The 20,089-nt window shown below is 44.6% G+C and overlaps 1 protein-coding gene across 7 annotated transcripts in view; it reads right to left on the bottom strand.

The window, feature by feature from the left end:
* CCDC60 (coiled-coil domain containing 60) overlaps positions 1-17,865 on the bottom strand; it is a 177,229-nt gene extending 159,364 nt beyond the window's left edge. For all 7 annotated transcript variants that reach the window (XR_011467445.1, XR_011467442.1, XR_011467443.1 and 4 more), the window contains exon 1: positions 17,326-17,865. Coding sequence is in view for 1 of the 7 variants with exons in the window: in XM_070386131.1 (XP_070242232.1) it covers positions 17,326-17,409 (84 nt within the window). In the remaining 6 variants the exon portion in view is untranslated. The remainder of the gene's footprint in view (positions 1-17,325) is intronic.
* Positions 17,866-20,089: the final 2,224 nt, after the last annotated feature.

The following is a 20,089-nucleotide window of genomic DNA, read 5'->3' as shown; positions in this document are numbered from 1 at the left end:
ATGGGACCCGATGCCATGATCTTAGTTTTCTGAATGTTGAGCTTTAATCCAACTTTTTCACTCTCCTCTTTCACTTTCATCAAGAGGCTCTTTAGTTCTTCTTCGCTTTCTGCCATAAGTGTGGTGCTATGTGCATATCTGAGGATGGATGTGAGAGTTGGTCTGTAAAGAAAGCTGAGCGCCTAAACTGATGCTTTTGAACTGTGGTGTTGGGGAAGACTCTTGAGACTCCCTTGGACTTCAAGGTGATCCAACCAGTCAATCCTAAAGGAAATCAGTTCTGAATATTCATTGGAAGGATTGATGTTTAAGCTGGAACTCCAATACTTTGGCTACCTGATGCGAAGAACTGACTCATTGGAAAAGACCCTGATGCTGGGAAAGACTGAAGGCAGGAGGAGAGGATGACAGAAGATGAAATGGTTGGGTGGCATCACTGACTCTATGGACATGAGTTTGAGCAAGCTTCAGGAGTTGGTGAAGGACAGGGAAGCCTGGCATGCTGCAATCTATGGGGTTGCAAAGAGTCAGACATGACTGAGCGACTGAACTGAACTGAGCAAAGAAGAGAAGTAAAAGGCAAGGGAGAAAGGGAAAAATATACCCAACTGAATGCAGAGTTTCAGAGAATAGCAGGGGGAGATATGAAGGTCTTCTTAAATGAACAATGCAAAGAAGTAGAAGAAAATAATAGAATGGGAAAGACTAGAGATGTCTTCAAGAAAACTGGATCTATCAAGGGAACATTTCATGCAGGATGGGCACAATAAAGGACAGAAACAGTATGGACCTAACAGAAGCAGAAGAGATTTTAAAAAGGTGACAAGAATACACAGAACTGTACAAAAATGGTCTTAATGACTCAGATAACCACGATGGTGTGGTCATTCATGTACAGCCAGACATCCTGGAGTGTGAGGTCAAGTGGGCCTTAGGAAGCATAAAGTTAGTGGAGGTGATGGAATTCCAGCTGAGCTATTTCAAATCCTAAAAGATGATGCTATTAAAGTGACGCACTCACTATGCCAGCAAATTTGGAAAACTCAGCAGTGGCCACAGGACTGGAAATCAATTTTCATTCCAATCCCAAAGAAGGGCAATGCCAAAGAATGTTCAAACTACCATTAAGATTACACTCATTTCACATGTTCCCAAAGTTATGTTCAAAATTCTTCAAGCTAGGCCTCAGCAATATGTGAACAGAGAAATTCCAGATGTAAAAGCTGAGTTTGGAAAAGGCAGAGGAACCAGATATCAAATTGTCAACATTCACTGGATCATGGAGAAAGCAAGGGAATTCCAGAAAAACATCTACTTCTGCTTCATTGACTCCACTAAAGCTTTTGAGTGTGTGGATCATGACAAACCGTGGAAAATTCTCAAAGAGATGGGAATACCAGACCACCTTACCTTTCTCCTGAGAAACAAACTTGTATGTGGGTCAAGAAGCAACAGTTAGAACAGAACATGGAGCAACTGACTGGTTCAAAATTGGGAAAGGAGTATGACAAGGCTGTATATCATCACCCACTTATTTAACTTCTATGCAGAGTACATCATGCGAAATGCCGGGCTGGAAGGCTTACAAGCTGGGTTCAAGATTGCCAGGGAGAAATATCAACAACCTCAAATATGCAGATGATATCACTCTAATAGTACCACCTCATGAAGAGGAACTAGAGCCTTTTGATGAGGTGAAAGAAGAGAGTGAAAGAAGAGAGTGAAAAAGCTAGCTTCAAACTCAACATTCACAAAACTAAGATCACAGCATCTGGTCCCATCAAGTCACAGCAAATAGAAGGGGTAAAAAGTGGAAACAGTGATAGGTTTTATTTTTGTGGGCTTCAAAATCACTGTAGACAGTGACTGCAGCCATGAAATTAAAAGATGCTTGCTCCCTGGAAAGATCGTTATGACAAACCTAGACAGCATATTAAAAAGTAGAGACATCACTTTGCTGACAAAGGTTCATGTAGTCAAAGCTATGATTTTTCCAGTAGCCATGCACAGATGTGAGAGTTGGACTGTAAAGAAGGATGAACGCCTAAGAATTGATGCTGTTGAACTGTGGTGCTGGAGAAGACTCTTGAAAGTCCCTTGGACAGCAAGGAGATCAAACCAGTCAATTCTAAAGGAAATTAACCCTGAATATTCATTGGAAGGACTAATGCTGAAGCTCCAATACTTTGGCCACTTGATGCAAAGAGGAGACTCATGGAAAAGACCCTGATGCTGAAAAAACTGAAGGCAAAAGGAGGAGGAGGCAGAGGATGAGATGGTTAGATAGCATCACCATCTCAATGGACAGTAATTTGAGTAAACTCCAAGAGACAGTAGAGGACAGAGGCACCTGGTGTGCTGTAGTCCATGGGGTCACAAGAGTTGGATACAACTTAGTGATTCATCAACATCTACCCACCTACTTTTCTATCTTCAAGAATGTGTGTGTGTGTGTGTGTATATTCAAGAACATTTGTTCCCGAAAAGACGTACAAAAAACATTCATAACAGCATTTTTGTAATAATTCCATCCCCTTCTCCCTCCGAAACTACAGCACCCAAAAGTCCTTCAGTGGGTAAATGGAAAATAAATTGTAGTATATTCACACATAAGAACACGATACAGCCGCAGTGAGAATGAGCAAATGACAATTACACATGAAAACATAAATGAATCTCATAATAGACAAATGAAGCCAGATCCCAAAATGTATGTACTGTATGATTCCATTTACATATACTGAAAAACAGGCGAAACATACTGATGGGGACAGACGTCAGGAAGAGGATTACCACTGCGGGGGTCTGGTAATGCTTTACATCTTGATTCTGGTGAAGAAGAAGAATGGATCTTTTCACCATGTAAAAACTCAGCAAAGTGTACACATATCTATATACATTTCTATGTATACTTCAAGAAAAAAATTTTAAAGCATTTGAGTGAGAATAAAATGATTTAGGAAAAAAAATCTAATAGTGTAAAAGGCTTCAGAACACACAGGTGAATGTGAGAAATTGCAAAATTGGTCCTGATGCAAGGTATTTCAGTGGTGAGAGGCCAGTTTTCAGGCCTCTGCTATAAACCCAAAATGTATTTCTCATTTGCATTTCCCAAAATTTAACCTCCGTACAGATACAGGAGTCTACTGAAAAACAGACAAGGAACCAACAGAGGAGGAAACCCTGAAGGAAACTTTGGGGAAAGGTGACCAAAATGTATGTACCTGAAAGTTGGTATTGTATTGGGAAGGAAGAGAATTCTCATCACATTCCTTACTAGACTTTAAACAGAAATGTTCTAAAGATTTGGTGAAAGAGTGATATGCCCTCATGGGCAAGGTCTCTAGAAAGAAACGTGTGCTAGAAGGGTGGGCAAGGCTAGAAAACGAAATTTTGAATGAAATGAAGGAAATGGATATGAATTAACAACTATGAATGAAATAAAAATGAATATGCATAGTTCAAATAATAAAGCGATGGGTGCAGTACCTAAGGAAAGCTAGACTTCCACAGAGCTTCAGTGTGCTCAGGTATTCAAAAGGATTTCACCAAAGATGGCAAGGAGACCATATCCCCAGAAGTAGACTTCTAGAATTAACAGAAAACCCATAGGCAAGGAGTGGAAATTTTAAAAAATACCACAAGCAACAATTTTTTTTTGGCTATTTTGGCCATGTCGTATGGCTTGTAAGATCTTAGTTCCCTGACCAGGGATCAAACCCATGCTCTCAGCAGTGAAACTGTGGAGTCCTAACCATTGGACTGCCAGGGAATTCCAGCAACACATTTTAAATAGGATTTGTGTTGTTCAGAGCAAGTAGATGTACAAGGAGATAACAGGTCCTCTCTTTGCAGAAGATGCTGGATGAATTCAGTCAACACACATTTATCACTTGTCTTCCATGAGGCTGGCACATAATAGGTGTGCCTCAAACAGTGGCTGTATATACTGAACACAAAGATTAATGATGGTCCCTTGTCGGTGGCCCTCTGTTAGTGGTGGTGCAGACCTGTGAGCAGGTGCGTGATGAGGGCTATGACCGTGGCACCCCGCACAACTGAGGAGAAAAGAGACAAGGGAGGGGGTCAGAGGAAGCTTGCTGAGTGGAAGAACTGCCTGATAGCAACTGGGAAGAGAGTGTAGAGGATCAGACCACGCCTAAGTTTGGCACCTACGTCTGGCCAGCCCTCTCTCAGAGGGAGACTCCTGGGGACTATCTTTATCCCCACTGCACTTGAGAAAACTGAGGCTTGGAATGGAAGGTGGTGCTGTGCCTCAGGTCACACAGCTGGGCAGCAGCAGAACCAGGGCTCATCCGACAGAACACGTTACCATCTCGTTCTTTGGCTCGGGGCAGAAAGCTGCCGAAACGCCCTTCAAGGTTTCTCAAAGACTCTGATTCTGGGTGACGAGTCCCCATCTTCTGGGAAATGCGTTGGTCTGGGTTATACTGCCTCCTGAACACAAGAGAGGAATGCTTTGGCTTTGGTTCCAGTGCTCTAACGTCTACCTCTCCTTGAATACAAAGCCCAAGTCTGAGTGCCTCATGACCCTGGCAGAATCGGCGGCAGCCGCCGCTGGCGCATTCACGTTCTGCACACAGCTGTGCCATTTCTGCCTTGAACCCGCTGAGCCTTTGTGGCATCTACTCTTTTTTTATTTTTTAATTCATTTGGGGCCAATAATATGCTTTGTTGAGAACCAGGCTTTGTAAAATGAAGAAATTAGCTGCAATAACATTGTGTGGTCTATATTAATGAGTTGTAACTCGATATCAAGTTCATTATCAAAACAAACCCTTCATTTGCCTGAAGGCTTATGGCTCTGTGTCTGGCTGAAAAAGCAAGCCTCCCTTTGTGAAGGCAGGAAAAACAAACCTTCAGAAAGTGGCCATTTGTGCTGAAAATGCCCCCGACACACCCTTGACGGAAACTGCATGAATTGTGGTCCTGTCATTTACGGCTGGAGACACCCTTGTGCTCTTTTGCTTTGGGCTTAAAACATTACCTGGACTGCTCCGCTCTGCTATCAATCTTACCTAACGATCTATTTACCTAAAGTACACAATCACAGACCAGCCTCCCATTACAGTCTAGGGCAGATGAAAGAACATTAATGAAACCAAGAGCCTGCAGGACTGGATGGCTTGGCAGTTGGTCTGAACCGCTCCCTGCCCTCGGTGTCCAAGTGGCCAGGCTGTCCTGGGGTTTTTTTTTTTCCTTTTTCTCTTTTTCAACAGATGAAATTGCTATAATAATTAAAGGAGCTAAAAGGAAGCACAGGAGGAGCTAGCAAATACTGTTAGGTTTCAGGATGCAAAGGGGAGAGGGGTGGGGGGAGAGAGCAGAGAGGAAGCGGGGAGGAGGGTGGAGGGAGGACGAAGCGAGAGAAGACAGACCCTTTACGCACAGCCTCCAAATCTGTGGTGAAGCGAAAACTGCTCTCTGTGGACTGTGACATTTTTTGATTCTCCCTGAATCAGGGCTGGGTGCTTAGAGGGCGTCTGACTTCTAACCAACCTCCTCACCCACTTCATTAAGGGCCCTACCACGGGCTAAATTCAGGTCCTTTAGGTGCCAGAAGGGGCTCTCTTCCTTCACAGGCAGGCGAGGTCTAGTTTCAAGTCGATTTGCAGTAGGACCAGGTTCTAACAATAAAAAGGAAGAAAAGGGGCCCCTTTGTTTTGCGAGGAACTGAGAGATGGCTGCATTTGAAGTGACTTATGTGGACATCGTGACATCCCCCCGCCCGCCCCGCCCCAGGATGCTCCCATAATGTCTGATGAGCTCAGAAGGGCTTCTGCAATGGGGAGGGTGCGGGCTGGGGGAGCACAGTTCGGACCTAAATTTGGGGGCTTGAAAGTGAAGCCAAGTCTCCATCTCAGCAAATAAAAGAGTAGCAGCTCTGGGCCCCATGCAGAGAGGGGAAAACAAAATGGGACTTTGGAGCCAGACTGGTCTGGTTTTGAGCCTCAGTTTTCTCAGCTATAAAATGAAGGGGACAACACCTTCATCATGGGGTTGTCATAAAGTCTCAAGTAAGACAAATTTACAAATATAAATCACCTGGTACATTCTGAATCCTCAGTAAATGGTAGGATAACAAGTAAAACAGGTTGCAGGACAGTACAAAGTGTCCCTGTGTGGATCTAAGATGCCAGACATCAGACTCCAAAAGAAGGTCAGAAAGACCACCTGGAAGGCATTTTCGAGGTAGCAGGAGGAGCACATAGGACTCTCCATTTGTATCCCCACGCTGAGAATATAAAAACAGAGAGTGGAAAGGGAAAGAGACTTGTGCAGTGACTTGACAGCAGCTGCTGGGATGCTTTGAATCGTGAACCCAAAGAGAGGAGGCGGCTGCATCCTTCAGCTCAAATGAGAGACCAGATGCTGTGATGCTCAAGAGCATAAAATGTGACCCCTGCAGGTGGGGGCTGGCGAGCTGGTCTCTGATAACCTCGGGGAAAACCCAGAGGACAGAAGCAGGCTGGGTCGTGCTTCTGGGGCAGGGCGGCAAGATGGAGGGTAGCTCTCTTAGCCTCTGTTTCCTCACCTGCAAAGTGTGGTAAATATTGCCTACCTCTCAGTGTTGTAGAGTGAATGGAATTGGTCAGTTCATCAGAGAGGAGAAGCAGATAGCCTAAGGTCACAGAGCAGGTGAGCAACAGTGCAAGCAGGACTCAGACCCTGGAATGATCTGTGACCCAGGTGCTAAGTCAATCAACCCTGACAAGGGTTTGTCTGGCCAGACTAGGAAGCTCAAGAATTAATCCTTTTACTGAGACAATTTAAATCCCAAGCCCTGGAGCTGCAGTAAAAAGGGAACAGGCAGGGTTATTTGTTGGTTTGAGGCAGGGAGGGAAAAGGTGAGAAGACTGGTCAGGGTTAAAGAATCATCAGGCTGCCCATGCCAGCTCCCCTGGACCCGTGGAATGCTCCTCCACATCCACCATGTTAATTTCCTACGAGAATGCCAGATTCATGTTCTCAGATTCCCTGGTATCCGTCTGCTTCCTGAGTTTTGAGAGAACTTTTTAAGAAGGTCTAAAAATACCAGAGAAGCAGTCTGATTAGTAGAGGATGGGATCAGCCAATAAGCAAGAGCAACACAGGGGACAACCATGTGCTAATTGCCGCTTGGGCATTTGCTTCAAGGGCCCTTGGAAATAATACATTTCAGTCATGTTACCCTTTTGGCTGCCATTTCCTGAATGTATAAAAAATGATCGGCACGAGAGTCATCATCTCTGGAAATGTCAGTATTTAAATGTTTTAATGCTTGATATTTTGGGGAGCCAATGGCTTCAACCCCTAAGTGGAAACATGAAGAGAGAGCATTCAGTGAGCACCTATTATCTGCCAGGGGCTTTCCTTAGTATTATCTCATTGATCCTCCCAACAAGCCTCCAAAGCCAGAGTTGTTATTATTTCTGTATGTGAGACAAAGTTACTGAGACACGGAGAGCAACTTGCCCCCAGTCATACACATAGCAAATGTTAGAATGTCATCTCTCTTTATGGGGCACCCAGTATGTGCTGGGGATGTACTGGTGCGTAAAACACATACAGCCTTTTTCTAAGTGAAATTTACAGTTACCCTGGGGGATGTGATGCCTCGCTTGCCATGCAGAGCTATCCTTGGTCCTGAGAATACAGACTATTCTCATACTGAACTTAAATCCTGCACCAGGCACTGTGCTAGGCTCTGGGCATAGACTTGTGAGCAAGGCAGGGTCCTTTCCCTTCAATGAGCTCGAAATCTACTGGTGGGACCAGACAAATTAACAGGCAATTATGATGTGGGGTTATTTTTTCCTTTTGGTAGGAAATAAATAATTCAGCAGGTCAGAGCTTGGATTTAGACTAAATCCATTTAACTAGATATTTATCCAAATTATTCAAATCAATTAAACTGTTTACAATGATCAACATCTCAGCCACACACACCCCAGAACCTCATTCCTCATTAGCTGGGCCTGTCTTCCTTGCCATTTTATCTAGCAGGTCTTGACAGTGTACTGACCCAGCATCAAAATATGCCTTTCTTAGAAATGCGACTCTAATTAGAAATGGCTGATAAACCTTCATTGAAATGAGCATTCTTTAGAAAGATGCATCTAAGCCACAAACAGGAGTTCCCCCCACCCTTGCTCCTCCTTGTCCCCAGCTGTGCTTCTCTTCCAGAAAAGCTCACTGGCGTATTTTAGCAAGAGCTCAAGAAAATGCAAATATCCTTGTCTGTGGTCACGGGGCACAGTCACATTCTTGTTTACATCACCTACAGCTAAAATTGGCACTTTCCTTTTTCTGCTGGAGACTTCCTGAATATACTCTTTAAAAATTCGACTGACAGATGCTCCTTTTAGAGAGATGCTCGTCTACTGCTCCTTCTTACTGCAGGCAGGCAGGCTGATCTTAAGAGCATAGAATTTCTCTAGTTAGTTGGTCCTGGATTCAAATCCTATCACCTACGTGTCTGGGTATCTCTGGGCAAGTCACAAAATCTCTCCAAGCCTCAGTTTTCTTATCTCTACAAACAGGGGTAATGATAGCATTTGCCCCACGGGACTGAAGAGCTAACTTAAATAAAATATGCAGAACACAGTAGTGGCATAATAGATGCTCAATAAGTGGCAGCCATTATTTGCTCTCTGGAGTCACATAGCAAGGAGGATACCCCCAGACTGTGAGGTTGGGGTTCTTGGTTCTGCATATGAATATGAAGAAACTACAGAGGTGAAGTGATTTGCCCAAGGTCATACAGCTATGTAGCAAGAGAGCTCATACTCCAAACTGACCTCCTAATTCCCAGCAAGGGCCACATCCATTCCACTGCTGTTTGGAGCCCTGGAAACATCTTGCCGTGGAAAACTACAGTTTCTTGTGGGGAGGAGGGGAAGGGGAGAAAGTTCTACAAGGAGGAAGAAGATGGAAGGTACAGCACCTTTGAAACCCAGTGTGACTTCCAAGTAGACCAAGTAATGAAAGATGGAGCTGGAAAAGCCAGCGGGGACTAGATCATGCAGAGCCTTTTAAACCTTATTAAACATAATCATCTTCATTTTGAGGGCCATTAATTGTTCTAACCAGGGAAATGACAATATCACACTTGTAATGAAAGAGAATGGGTTGGAAGAAGGTCAGATTGAAGGTAAAGGGGGCAGTTGGGAGGCTGGTGGAATAGTCCAGGCTAGAGATGGAGATGAAGGCATCCTGGATCAGGTAGTGACCTTGGGGAAGGAGGCAGTGTCCACAGAGTGCCTGCCCTGAGGCAGCTGATTGAACATGAGAGATGACAAAGAGAGAGAAAGCAAAGATGAAGCTCAGGTTTCTGCCTGAACACCTGGGTACACAACGGCATCATTTATTAAAATGGGGAACGTTTCACCATTCAGCTGGGGAAAGGTACTCAGGACTTGGGTGGTCCTGCACTGCCGTGGTTCTCAACCCAAGGTGACTCTGGTCCCAGAGGACATTTGCTAATATCAACGCATTTGTGGTTGTCACAATTGGCATCTAGTGGCTAGAGACCAGGGGTGCTGCTCAACATCCTACAATGCACAGGGCAGCCCATCGGCCCCAAATGGCAACAGAGTCAAGGTTGAGAAACCCTGTTCTGCTGAAATTCATAGACTTAAAGGAAGTAAAACATTAGAACTTTTCAGTTATTGAAAGATTTAATGGGAACTCATGGAGCTAAATCCTCCCTAATTTGAAAACCCCCCAGGATAGAAACTTGGGTAACTTCGTGTGTGGAAGAGAAGAGCATGGAAAGATTTACCTGCTGGAGCTCTGTGGAACAGCCTTTTGTCCAACAGGGCATCAAGAAAGAACCTGTTCCTTGGGGGAGAACAGCAACAAACTCCACCTCACCCTGATGCATTAGAAAATAAGAAAATCCAGCCACGATTCAGTGTCTTGTATCACCCCAAGTCCACATCCAGCCAACAGCAGGTCAGATGGCTTCACTGCACCTTTCTTCCCATGATAGAACTTGCTTTTATCTCCAACTCTAATATATTTTTCACCTTTCTTTTTGACTTATTTGCCATTTTGATTCATGGTTATTTATGCATTTTCTCTCCAACAGAATTGTGGATTTCTTGAGAGAAGCCCCCAAGTCTGATTCATATTAATGCATCCAAAACACCTGTCCTATGCATTTAATTGACATCTCAGAGGGTCAAACTGACCCTGCACCAGGCTACTCTGCTGCTAAGTCGCGTCAGTCGTGTCCGACTCTGTGCGACCCCATAGACGGCAGCCCACCAGGCTCCGCTGTCCCTGGGAGTCTCCAGGCAAGAACACTGGAGTGGGTTGCCATTTCCTTCTCCAATGCATGAAAGTGAAAAGTGAAAGTGAAGTCACTCAGTCGTGTCCGACTCTTAGCGACCCCATGGACTGCAGCCCACCAGGCTCCTCTGTCCATGGGATTTCCCAGGCAAGAGTACTGGAGTGGAGTGCCACTGCCTTCTCCGCTGTACCAGGCTACAATGGGGCATTACTTTCCATTCTTTCTGCCACTGAGCTGCAGCCAGCCGTGGACCCCTTGAAGCCCCTGACAACACTGAACCCATTCCAGAAATCATGCCAACTGTATAATCTTCCCACTTAGTGAAATCCAGAAATCCCAAAGCGCTTCTACACTTGCAGGCAGAGGCAGATCTCCAAACAGAGCTAACTTTTGAGTTATTAAATACAACTTCCGACTGCATAAATTCCAACTTAGACAGAAATACATCAGATCAAAATTGAGCCTGCAAGAAATTTTTTCAGCAGAGTTTGAAAACAGGAATTCAGAAGGGAAAATGCCACCATCTCATGATAGAAGGTATCCCATTACTGGTGATTATGATTTTGAATTTAACTGTCAGAAAGATCTTTGAGAAAAATATGTTGATTTGTTCAGTCCAAGAAAGGTTTAATTGGCTTCTGTCAGATTTTATGTAAGTGCTACTTGCCACTGAACCCCACGTGGATTCTGCAGCTTTTGAACTGAGCAGATGACGGCTGAGTCTTCAGAGGCTGCAGGAATGCTGACAAGGGGTCAAGGACAGGTCTCTTTCTATGGTTGTGCAAAGGCTTGTCCAGAGATTGATTCTTTAAGCGCCTCCCCCCCACCCACTCTCCAAATGATGAAAACAGAAGGGAGTCAAAGGAATAAAGACAGTCCACTATCTTGGATCTCTTTTCATCTGACTCCCTATATTTTTCAGTTTCTGGAAGGTGGTTCCATGTGATTGTCTTTTTCACTTCTAGGTATCCTCAACACCTAGAATTACACTTAGCACACATCTGGAGCTCAGTAAATAGTAGTGAATGAATGTTTCGCTTGGTGACTTCCCCCTTATCCTGACCCCCTCAGCCCTTCAGTGGATTCTGCGCTGTTTTTTAAAGTACCACTCTGGACAAAGGCCTTTGACATCCCTAAACAGTTGTGGTACAGGCTAAGAGCTGTCTCTCTCTCTTTTTTTCAGGTTACTGTATTGCTTGGGACCCCCAATATCTGAGTTTTTGTGAAGTCATTTGTGCTAGTTATTGCTGATCAGTCAACCTGACCCCCATCTCCAATACTTTCACCTCTCTCTTGCTCCTGCTTTTCCACACTCAGGATAGACACACACTTTCCCAGCCATTCTTTTTTTTTTTTCCACCCTCAGCCATTCTTGCAATTAATAAAAGACAGGTGGCAGTACCCTAGCAGATGAGACATAAGAGGAAACACGCTGGGAATTTTCCTGGAAAGTCTTTGTTTGCCTCATTAGAAAGACAAAAATAGTTCTTACCCTCCATTTTATTCTCTTTCTACTGGAATATGAATGTAATGGGTGGAGATGAGGTAGCCATTCTATGACCATGAAGGAAAAGGACCTGCCAGTCTTAACATTAATAAGTTCCTCCTTGAACCAATGCCAGTGGGCATATACCTCCAGACTTCTCACATAAGAAAAATAAATTCACATTTGTTTAGGTCACTGCTTTTGAGTTTTTTCTCTTACTTGCAGCCAAGAATGATCCTAATTGATACATAAGGTTTTCTTTTTTTTTAAACCGTTTCTGTCTCTCCATAGGATTCAAACATGAGTAATGAGACTGGGCTGAAAGTTAAAGCCAAGGGATTTAAATCACACTTAAGGGCACTGGCACTCCCTTTCCTACAACTAGGATTTTTTAACTGGGTCATGCATTTCTGCCATCAGGATGAACTCTCTCCTGCAAGGCATCTCATCCTTCACAAAATTATGCTGATGTTGTTGCTGTTCAGTCACTAAGTTGCGTCCAACTCTTTGTGACCCCATGGACTGCAGCATATCAGGCTTCCCCATCCTCCGCTATCTCCCAGAGCTTGCTCAAGTTCATGTCCATTGAGTCGGTGGTGCTATCTAACCATTTCACCCTCTGCTGCCCTCTTCTCTCCTTGCCTTCAATCCTTCCCAGCATCGGGGTCTTTTCCAATGAGTCGGCTCCTCACATCAGATGGCCAAAAGTGTTGAAGCTTTAGCATTAGTCCTTTCAATGAATATTCAGAGCTGATTTCCTTTAGGACTGGCTTGATCTCCATAAAAATATACTCTCACACAAGTTCTTAGAAATATCCCTAGGCCTGCTTCTTCCCTTCTACCCTTAAACTGGGACTTGGCATCACTAATGATGGATCCCAGTCTGCGACTTTACAGTTAATGCTCAGCTTCCTTCAGGCTTCACATCTGGTCTATCTTCAAAACAGTGATGGAGGCACACGTGTCCAGTCAGAGAAGACAAAGGAGCATGAGTCATACAACTGTCATCACCTACTAAGGAGTTCACTGTGTACTGAGTGCCATGCTCAGTATTTCAGACGCATTATTTTATTTAATCCTTTCAAAAGATCTACATGGTAGACCCTATTATTATTCAGGCCATTTCACAGAACCTCACATTAGGGTCAAAGAGTGCATTCGAGACCACCTTGTCTGATTTCAAAGGCAGAGAACTTACCCTGTCACTAAGCTTGCATCATATCAATTAGACTCTGATGGGTTTCTTCTACTGCTCCTCTCCCATCCCCACCCTCACCTCTCCATGCTCAGCAGCTGCTTCTTCACAGATGAGACAAAGAACTCACTTCATTTTGTCCAGCATAAAGAAAGTGCCTATCGTTCTTCCCATGTCAGAAGGTAATGAACACATGCCTTCCTGGCACCCTGATTTATCACGGAGGGAGCCGACTGTCACGTGGGTCTGCGATTAGACACAGCCATATTCGCTGAGGCAAACATCACCAGTCCAGAGCTTCAGGGCAGAAAGAAAACAAAACAAAGCAACAACTCGAATTCTGCAACTGTCTCCATGCAGTAACAATGGAGCCAGAAGAATCCCTTGGGGAGAAAAAAGGACTCGTTGCTATCTTCCTGGCCTAAAAGTCATGAGTGATGATAAAAATGAAGGTGCAGCTGGCTGGGATTTTTTAGAACTGAATCTCAAGTGGTCTTCAGATCTCTCATTTATTTCATTTTTCAGGGTAATCACTGATTCAGGGCAGGGGGCGTAGTCTCCGTGATTAGAGACTAGAGAAATTACCCAGTGCTGAGCCCACTTCGAACAAAGACCAGTGACTCACCACGTTACCACTTCAGGCCACAATTTCTCTTAACTGAACAAAGAGGAAAATCGCTTCATGTTTGCGGTGGAAATGTATTATGTTGGAGTCAAGGTTTCTCTTGTTGGAGGAAACCCGTGCTTGTTTGATTTCAGATAGCCCGACTGGATGGTGGGCTGAACTTCTGAGAGCTGCCCTGGGCAACTCCATTCTCACCATTGGGGTGGATGGTAGTGGGTGCAGGACGGTGATGCTCAGGCCAAGGTCTCCTTAGATGGGACTGTATATAGCTTGCCTCCATCTTCCTGAATCTGCCAACTTACCTCTCAGCAGAGAACTAGACCCTGGGGCTCTTCAAGCCTCAGTCTATTCAGGTGCAAAGTGGGGGTGGGGGTGGGGGGGTTGTAATAACTACATCTCTATCACAGAGTCAATTAAAAGATTAAGCAACAGTGTCATAATGGCTAACATTTCCTAGTATTTACTCTGCGCCAGGCCCTGTTTTAAGAGCTTTACCCATATTAATTCATCTAATCCCCACAAAACCCTATGAGACTGGAACATTTTTAGCTGGATTTCCTCTATTCTAAGATGTGCATTTTCTTTCCTCATTTCAGCATCTCTGAAACTGGGGTACTTCCTATAATTGAAAGTAGGGCATAATTTAGTCAGTTTTGTTTCTTGTTGGCATACGCAGAAAATGGTGATGCCTCTTGAAATGGAAGATGCCTTAGATCAAATACAAGGTGCCCACTTCACAGAGGAGGAAACTGAGGCACAGAGAGGCACTGATTTGTTCAAGGACCCACAACATAATTGAGTGTCAGAGTTGGGGTCCGAACCCATATTGTTTGCTGAAGAATCTGCTCTTTTAATCACAAAGCTAGGATTCACTGAAGCACCCAGTCTAACTCCTGCCTGTTTCAGTGTCTGCCCAAACTAAGGATGCTTCTTGTCCCTCTGCCACCCAGAGACAGAGCTTCTATAAAGGATTCCATGCCTTTATATAGTTTTTGCCAAATGCCATCCCTACATTTCCATTCTAGAACATGGAGAAGGTGTCTGAAGTGCCCTCCTCTGTTTCAGTCTCTTCCAAAGAAGAAAATGTGGACCCATGGTAATCTACATATGCTCTGCTCCCTCCCTCCCCCATGGCTAATCCCATTAAACTTCTCTTTTGCTTCCTTGAGAAACAAAAGGACAAGGGACAAGGAACTTCTTAAACAGATTAGGGCGTCTGATTTAGGGCAGGCTAGACGGTTTCCTCAATAAGACATTCAAGCAGAGGATTTGCACACATTATTTACACTCCCTCCCTCCACCGAAAAATCTACATGAAGATGCTGTGCAGAGAAAGGTTCCATTGTAACATTGGTTATGATAAAGCAACTTTCAACCCCAGGAGAAGAAAAACAGCCAGAGGGCTTCAGGACACTTTTGGGAGTTGCCGCCAGGTGTCACCCATCACACCAGCACAGGGCAGGAAGTGGCATTCCCATTAAGCCCAGCTGATCTCACCTTCCTCCCCTGAGAAGCCAGATTCTTCCTCAAATCACGCCTCACTGGACACCTGGCTGCCTGGCATTTGTTGTGGTTTAGTGGTCTAGTCACTAGGTCGTGTCTGACTCTTTGCAGCCCCATGGACTGTAGCCTGCCACGCTCCTCTGTCCATGGGATTTTCCAGGCAAGAATACTGGAATGGGTTGCCATTTCCTTCTCTAGGGGATTCTTCTTACGTAGGGATTGAACCTGTGTCTCCTATATTGGCAGGGTGATTCTTTACCACTGAGCCACCAGGGAAGCAATCAATGCTTTTACAGTAGCTCTAAAAAGTTGAAATTTCTAAAGGCATGATATTTCAAATGTCAGCCAGGGACACCCTAGGGTCTTCATTATTTCCTAGGCAGTGGGGTGTGGGCAGCAGGATTTCCGTGGTTTTGTGCCTGAGGTCTTGTTTATCCAACAGATGCCTGGAAGCCTGCTTCCCTGCTCTTGACCTTCCAGAGTCCTATCTACACTCCTCTCAAGACAGAGATGGTCTTTTCAACCTCTGCGTCCTCCTCCACTTTCCCCAATGTCTCTAACCCAAGATGGAAAACCTGGTTACATGACCTCTCTCTCTCTCTCTCTCTCTCTCACACACACACACACGAGCCTGAATTACCTGTCCCCTGCATTCCCACTACACCCAATGATACATCCCTCCCATACCATTTATCACATTGCATTACAGTCAACTGTTTATCTCTTTTACTTCCTGCCCCAACATACACACTACAGATTGTGAATATTTAGGCAAGTTTTAAATTTTACAAGAGCAGGTATTTAGCACACAAGAGAAATTCAACATGTTCACTAAATGAATGAAACAACCATGTAACAAAAATCTAGGAAGTGCTAACGACCTAAGATGCTGTTCTTCAACTTTGGACATATCAGAGCATGCTCACAGCAATCCCAAGAGGAGGTCCTATGATATCCCCATCTTACAGACAAGCAACACTGGAGCAGAGAAGTTCTGTAACTTGCTCAAGGTCACAGGGCTGCAAAGAGGCAGATCCAGGGTTCAAGCCAGGCTATTTGGGTCCACTGGCCATGTGCTCACACTCACTACTGATTCTTGAAATATCTACTTCCTTCCCTTCTCTCATTGCTATGCTGGGAAGTTCATTCCCAGAGGGGGTTGCTCTGCATAAAACCCATTTCCGTGTAGCATTCTGAAACCAGAGGAGACACTGGTAAAGACTGCATATTTCAGAGGGAACTCAGTAAGAGGGCTGAACAGTGAAGGCTGCACAGAGCTGTGTCAATCCTTGGAAAGTAGGAGCTCAGGAACGCTTTGGATCACTACATAAGCACAGGTGAGTTTTAAACTCTCTTCTGTGCCTTGACTTTTTTCAAAGCCCTCCTTCCTGGGACAGGACCTTGAGCCACAAGATATACCAGTGCGGGTGGCCCACAGAAGGCCAGTAATAGGCTCTGCTCCCCTCCCACTGTTCACCTACCTTGGCCAACGTAGGGGTAAACATGGGGGTTTGCAGATACAATAACAAAGACACGTTTAACACAGACAGACATAACTGGCCCGCCCAGTTCTGATCATTAAAAACCAGAAACAATTTGATGCCCAGCACTAAACACATACTCATTTTTGATTTGTCTTTCAAACCAACAACAGTATTTCTTGTCCCATACATTCATGATCAAGTGTCAGCATCACCCTAAACAATTTCCATATCTTACTGAGTCCTCACACTGTTTCTGCCTACTTGATGTTCCTGTTCACATTTCATAGACAGGAGCAAATAAAGCCTCAGAGATGCTAAGCAACTCATCTCAATAGCTGGTGAGACGCCAAGTCAGGCTTCAAACCCCAAAGACTCTGTAGCCTCTCTACGAAGAGAGAGGATGTGCACGTACCCCAAGCACTGCGGATCTCTGAAAATAATTTCTGCGATGGCAAACCTACAATTCATCTTAATTTTTTCCTGATGTTCTACAGTGTCACTGCCGATTTATTCCATCATTTTGGAATTACTAGCTAATACGATAACCCAGCTCCCCGTTCTGGCTGGCATTTTCATTCTTCACGAGTAACCAACCACTGATAGCAATAGGGATGTGTCACAATTTAATTACCCCCTGACTCTTCTTTCTCCTGATGTCCCTGATTGGTCTGGAGGCTAATTTCTATTTTTCGTCTTGAAAACACGACTGCTTTCACAAAGAGACAAGAGACTCACCTGTGTTAGGAGAGCTGAGGCAAAAAAGGGAAAGAGGGCCCCGGAGGCAGGGGCATTCTGCATCTTCTTGGTGATTTTGGTCATCTTGGAAATCCTTCAGGCTAAACTGTGTCCAGCAGGGAAGGTTTTGTTTTGTTTTCTCCCCCAGAATCTTCTACATCAGCAGTCACTGGTGTCAAGGGCTTTCCAGCAATTTCTCCCTGACTCACAGGTCCTAATGAGACTCCAGACAGGTTTCTGACTGGGGAGGAATTAACTGGAAAAGTAAGTCTTCCTGGGTTTCCTACCAACAAGATAAGGAAGCCGCCGCGGGGTGAAATCAGGCAAGCCCCGGACTTACTTTTTAGAAAGTCACAAACTTTTATGTTTTTCCACGTTTGGGACGGGGACAGCTTTGTCTTCTAGAAACAAAAATAAAATATGAAACTAAAAAAATAAAACTCCGCTGAAAAAGTCTGAGGGGACCCATGGAGGGGCCCCCGGAAATCCATCCTAGGATTGCAGCGGCCAGCCGAGAGGGAGGGAAAGCCACCGCCGCTAACCGGCGGTCCCGGGCCCACGCGGTCGCCTGGCAACGGCGCGCCCAGAGGAGGGCTTCCTATTGGTTGGGATCAATAGGGGCGGGGTCGCGAACTCTCCCGGGCCGCTGGGCCCCTGGCTGGAAGCTGGCGGCTAGCCAGGGAGCCACGTTCTCCAAACTTTGTCTTTTCCTTTCAGGCCTGAAGACCTTGACCCTTTCTCTTCGTCTAACTACAAGCGTCTCTTTCCTTCCAAACTCTGCCCTGTCCTGCCATAATTCTCTAGTGCCTTGGGTTGGGTAGATCCATGTGGGCCTTGAACCCGTCAATTATTTTACTGTGCGATTTCTCTGTTTTATTCACCCAACAACCATTCCTACTCATCCTTCAAATCCCTCACAGACACAACACATATTCACACATAAATGTATACGTGTATATGTTATGTGTGCATGACATTCAGTTCAGTTCAGTTGCTCGGTCATGTCTGACTCTTTGCGACCCCAGACCTCCCTGTCCATCACCAACTCCCAGAGCTTGCTCACACTCACAGTCCATTGAGTCGGGATAACATCCAACTATCTTACCCTCTGTCATCCCCTTCTCCTCTTGACTTCAATCTTTCCCATCATCAGGGTCTTTTCCAATGAGTCGGTTCTTCACATCAGGTGGTCAAAGTATTGGAGTTTCAGCTTCAGCATCAGGCCTTCCAACAAATATTCAGGACTGATTTCCTTTAGGGTGGACTGGTTGGATCTCCTTGCAGTCCAAGGGACTCTCAAGAGTCTTCTCCAACACCACAGTTCAAAAGCATCAATTCTTCAGCGCTCAGCTTTCTTCATAGTCCAACTCTCACATCCGTACATGACCACAGGAAAAACCATAGCCTTGAGTAGATGGACCTTTGTTGGCAAAGTAATGTCTCTGCTTTTGAATATGCTGTCTAGGTTGGTCATAGCTTTTCTTCCAAGAAGTAAGCTCTTTTAATTTCATGGCTGCAGTAACCATCTGCAGTGATTTTGGAGCCCCCAAAATAAAGTCTGTCACTGTTTCCATTGTTTCCCCGTCTAGTTGCCATGAAGTGAATGAAATTAAGTGCTTGGAATGTGCTAGATGTTGCACTGTCTTCTTATATATATTAACTCAGTCCTCACAGCACATCTTTAAGGAAGGTATTTCCTTACCCTGTTTTACAGACTAGAAAACTGAAGTTCAGAGAGATTGAATGATATGCTTAAGGACCCACAGAAAGTGTGTGAATTAGAATTCAAAGCCAGACCTGTTTGACTCTAAAATCCAACCTCTTAGCCACATGAGCCTGGATAAAACACCTGACTTGGATGAGGCTTAGCTTCCATCGCTTTCACATGGGGAAAGTAGCTGTGCTACAGGTATCAAGGTTAAAACAGATCATTATGTAAAGGCTGAGCACATGAGGAGGCCTAGTTAAGTGGCAACTAGTATTATGTCCTGACACCCCATTCCCAGGAAGAATTAGTCATTTTTGCAGTACAGTGTTCATTTCACAGCAGATATTAATACTAATATTTATTGATCACAGGTTCTGTGCCAGGAGTTCTACTGAGCACTTTACATACATTAATTCATTTAATCCTTCCAGTAGCCCTATAGGATAGGTTCCAGCCTGCAGATTGATTGTACGTATTCTGATTTATGTGCTTTATCCTTGGCATTATTTCACACTGGATCAATCTGACTCTTTTTATCTCTAACCCCTGAGTGGCTAAGGATTATGACATCATCACAGCCACACAATGACCTCACCTTCTCTTTAGAAGGCATGGCTGCAAGATGACTCTACATAAAATTAAAAACACCCAGCCACGTAGTTCCAGATGCTGATGCTTGGAAGTAATTATTTTCCTGCCATCATCTAAAGACTGAGTCTGACCTTCCTTTTTATAGGAAGTTTTGGTCCTCCTGCTTTCTTTGCAGACAGCATTAAGCCATCAGCAAACACTTTCAGAAGGATGAGGATAAACTGAATTGTGTTCAGAATATGGGGTGGGGAATGAGAAAAATAAGATAGAATGAGAAATATGTTCAGCCTTGAGCAGAACAAAGGGCTGTCTTCATATGGCTTTGAGGGACAGGCTTGGCAAAGAAGAATTCAACTAGTTTTGTATGAGCCCAAAGAATAGGAAGGTTTAGGCTCAATATGAGGAAATACACAGCAAAATGTTGTTTTAAAAGGTATGAGTTCTGCTACCATATGAGCCAGCAAT

The sequence above is a fragment of the Bos mutus genome, chromosome 17 (assembly GCF_027580195.1).
Source record: "Bos mutus isolate GX-2022 chromosome 17, NWIPB_WYAK_1.1, whole genome shotgun sequence".
In the NCBI taxonomy this organism is placed as follows: Eukaryota; Metazoa; Chordata; class Mammalia; order Artiodactyla; family Bovidae; genus Bos; species Bos mutus.
The sequence above is the reverse complement of the archived record's forward strand: the minus strand, read 5'-3'. Positions and strand labels throughout refer to the sequence as shown.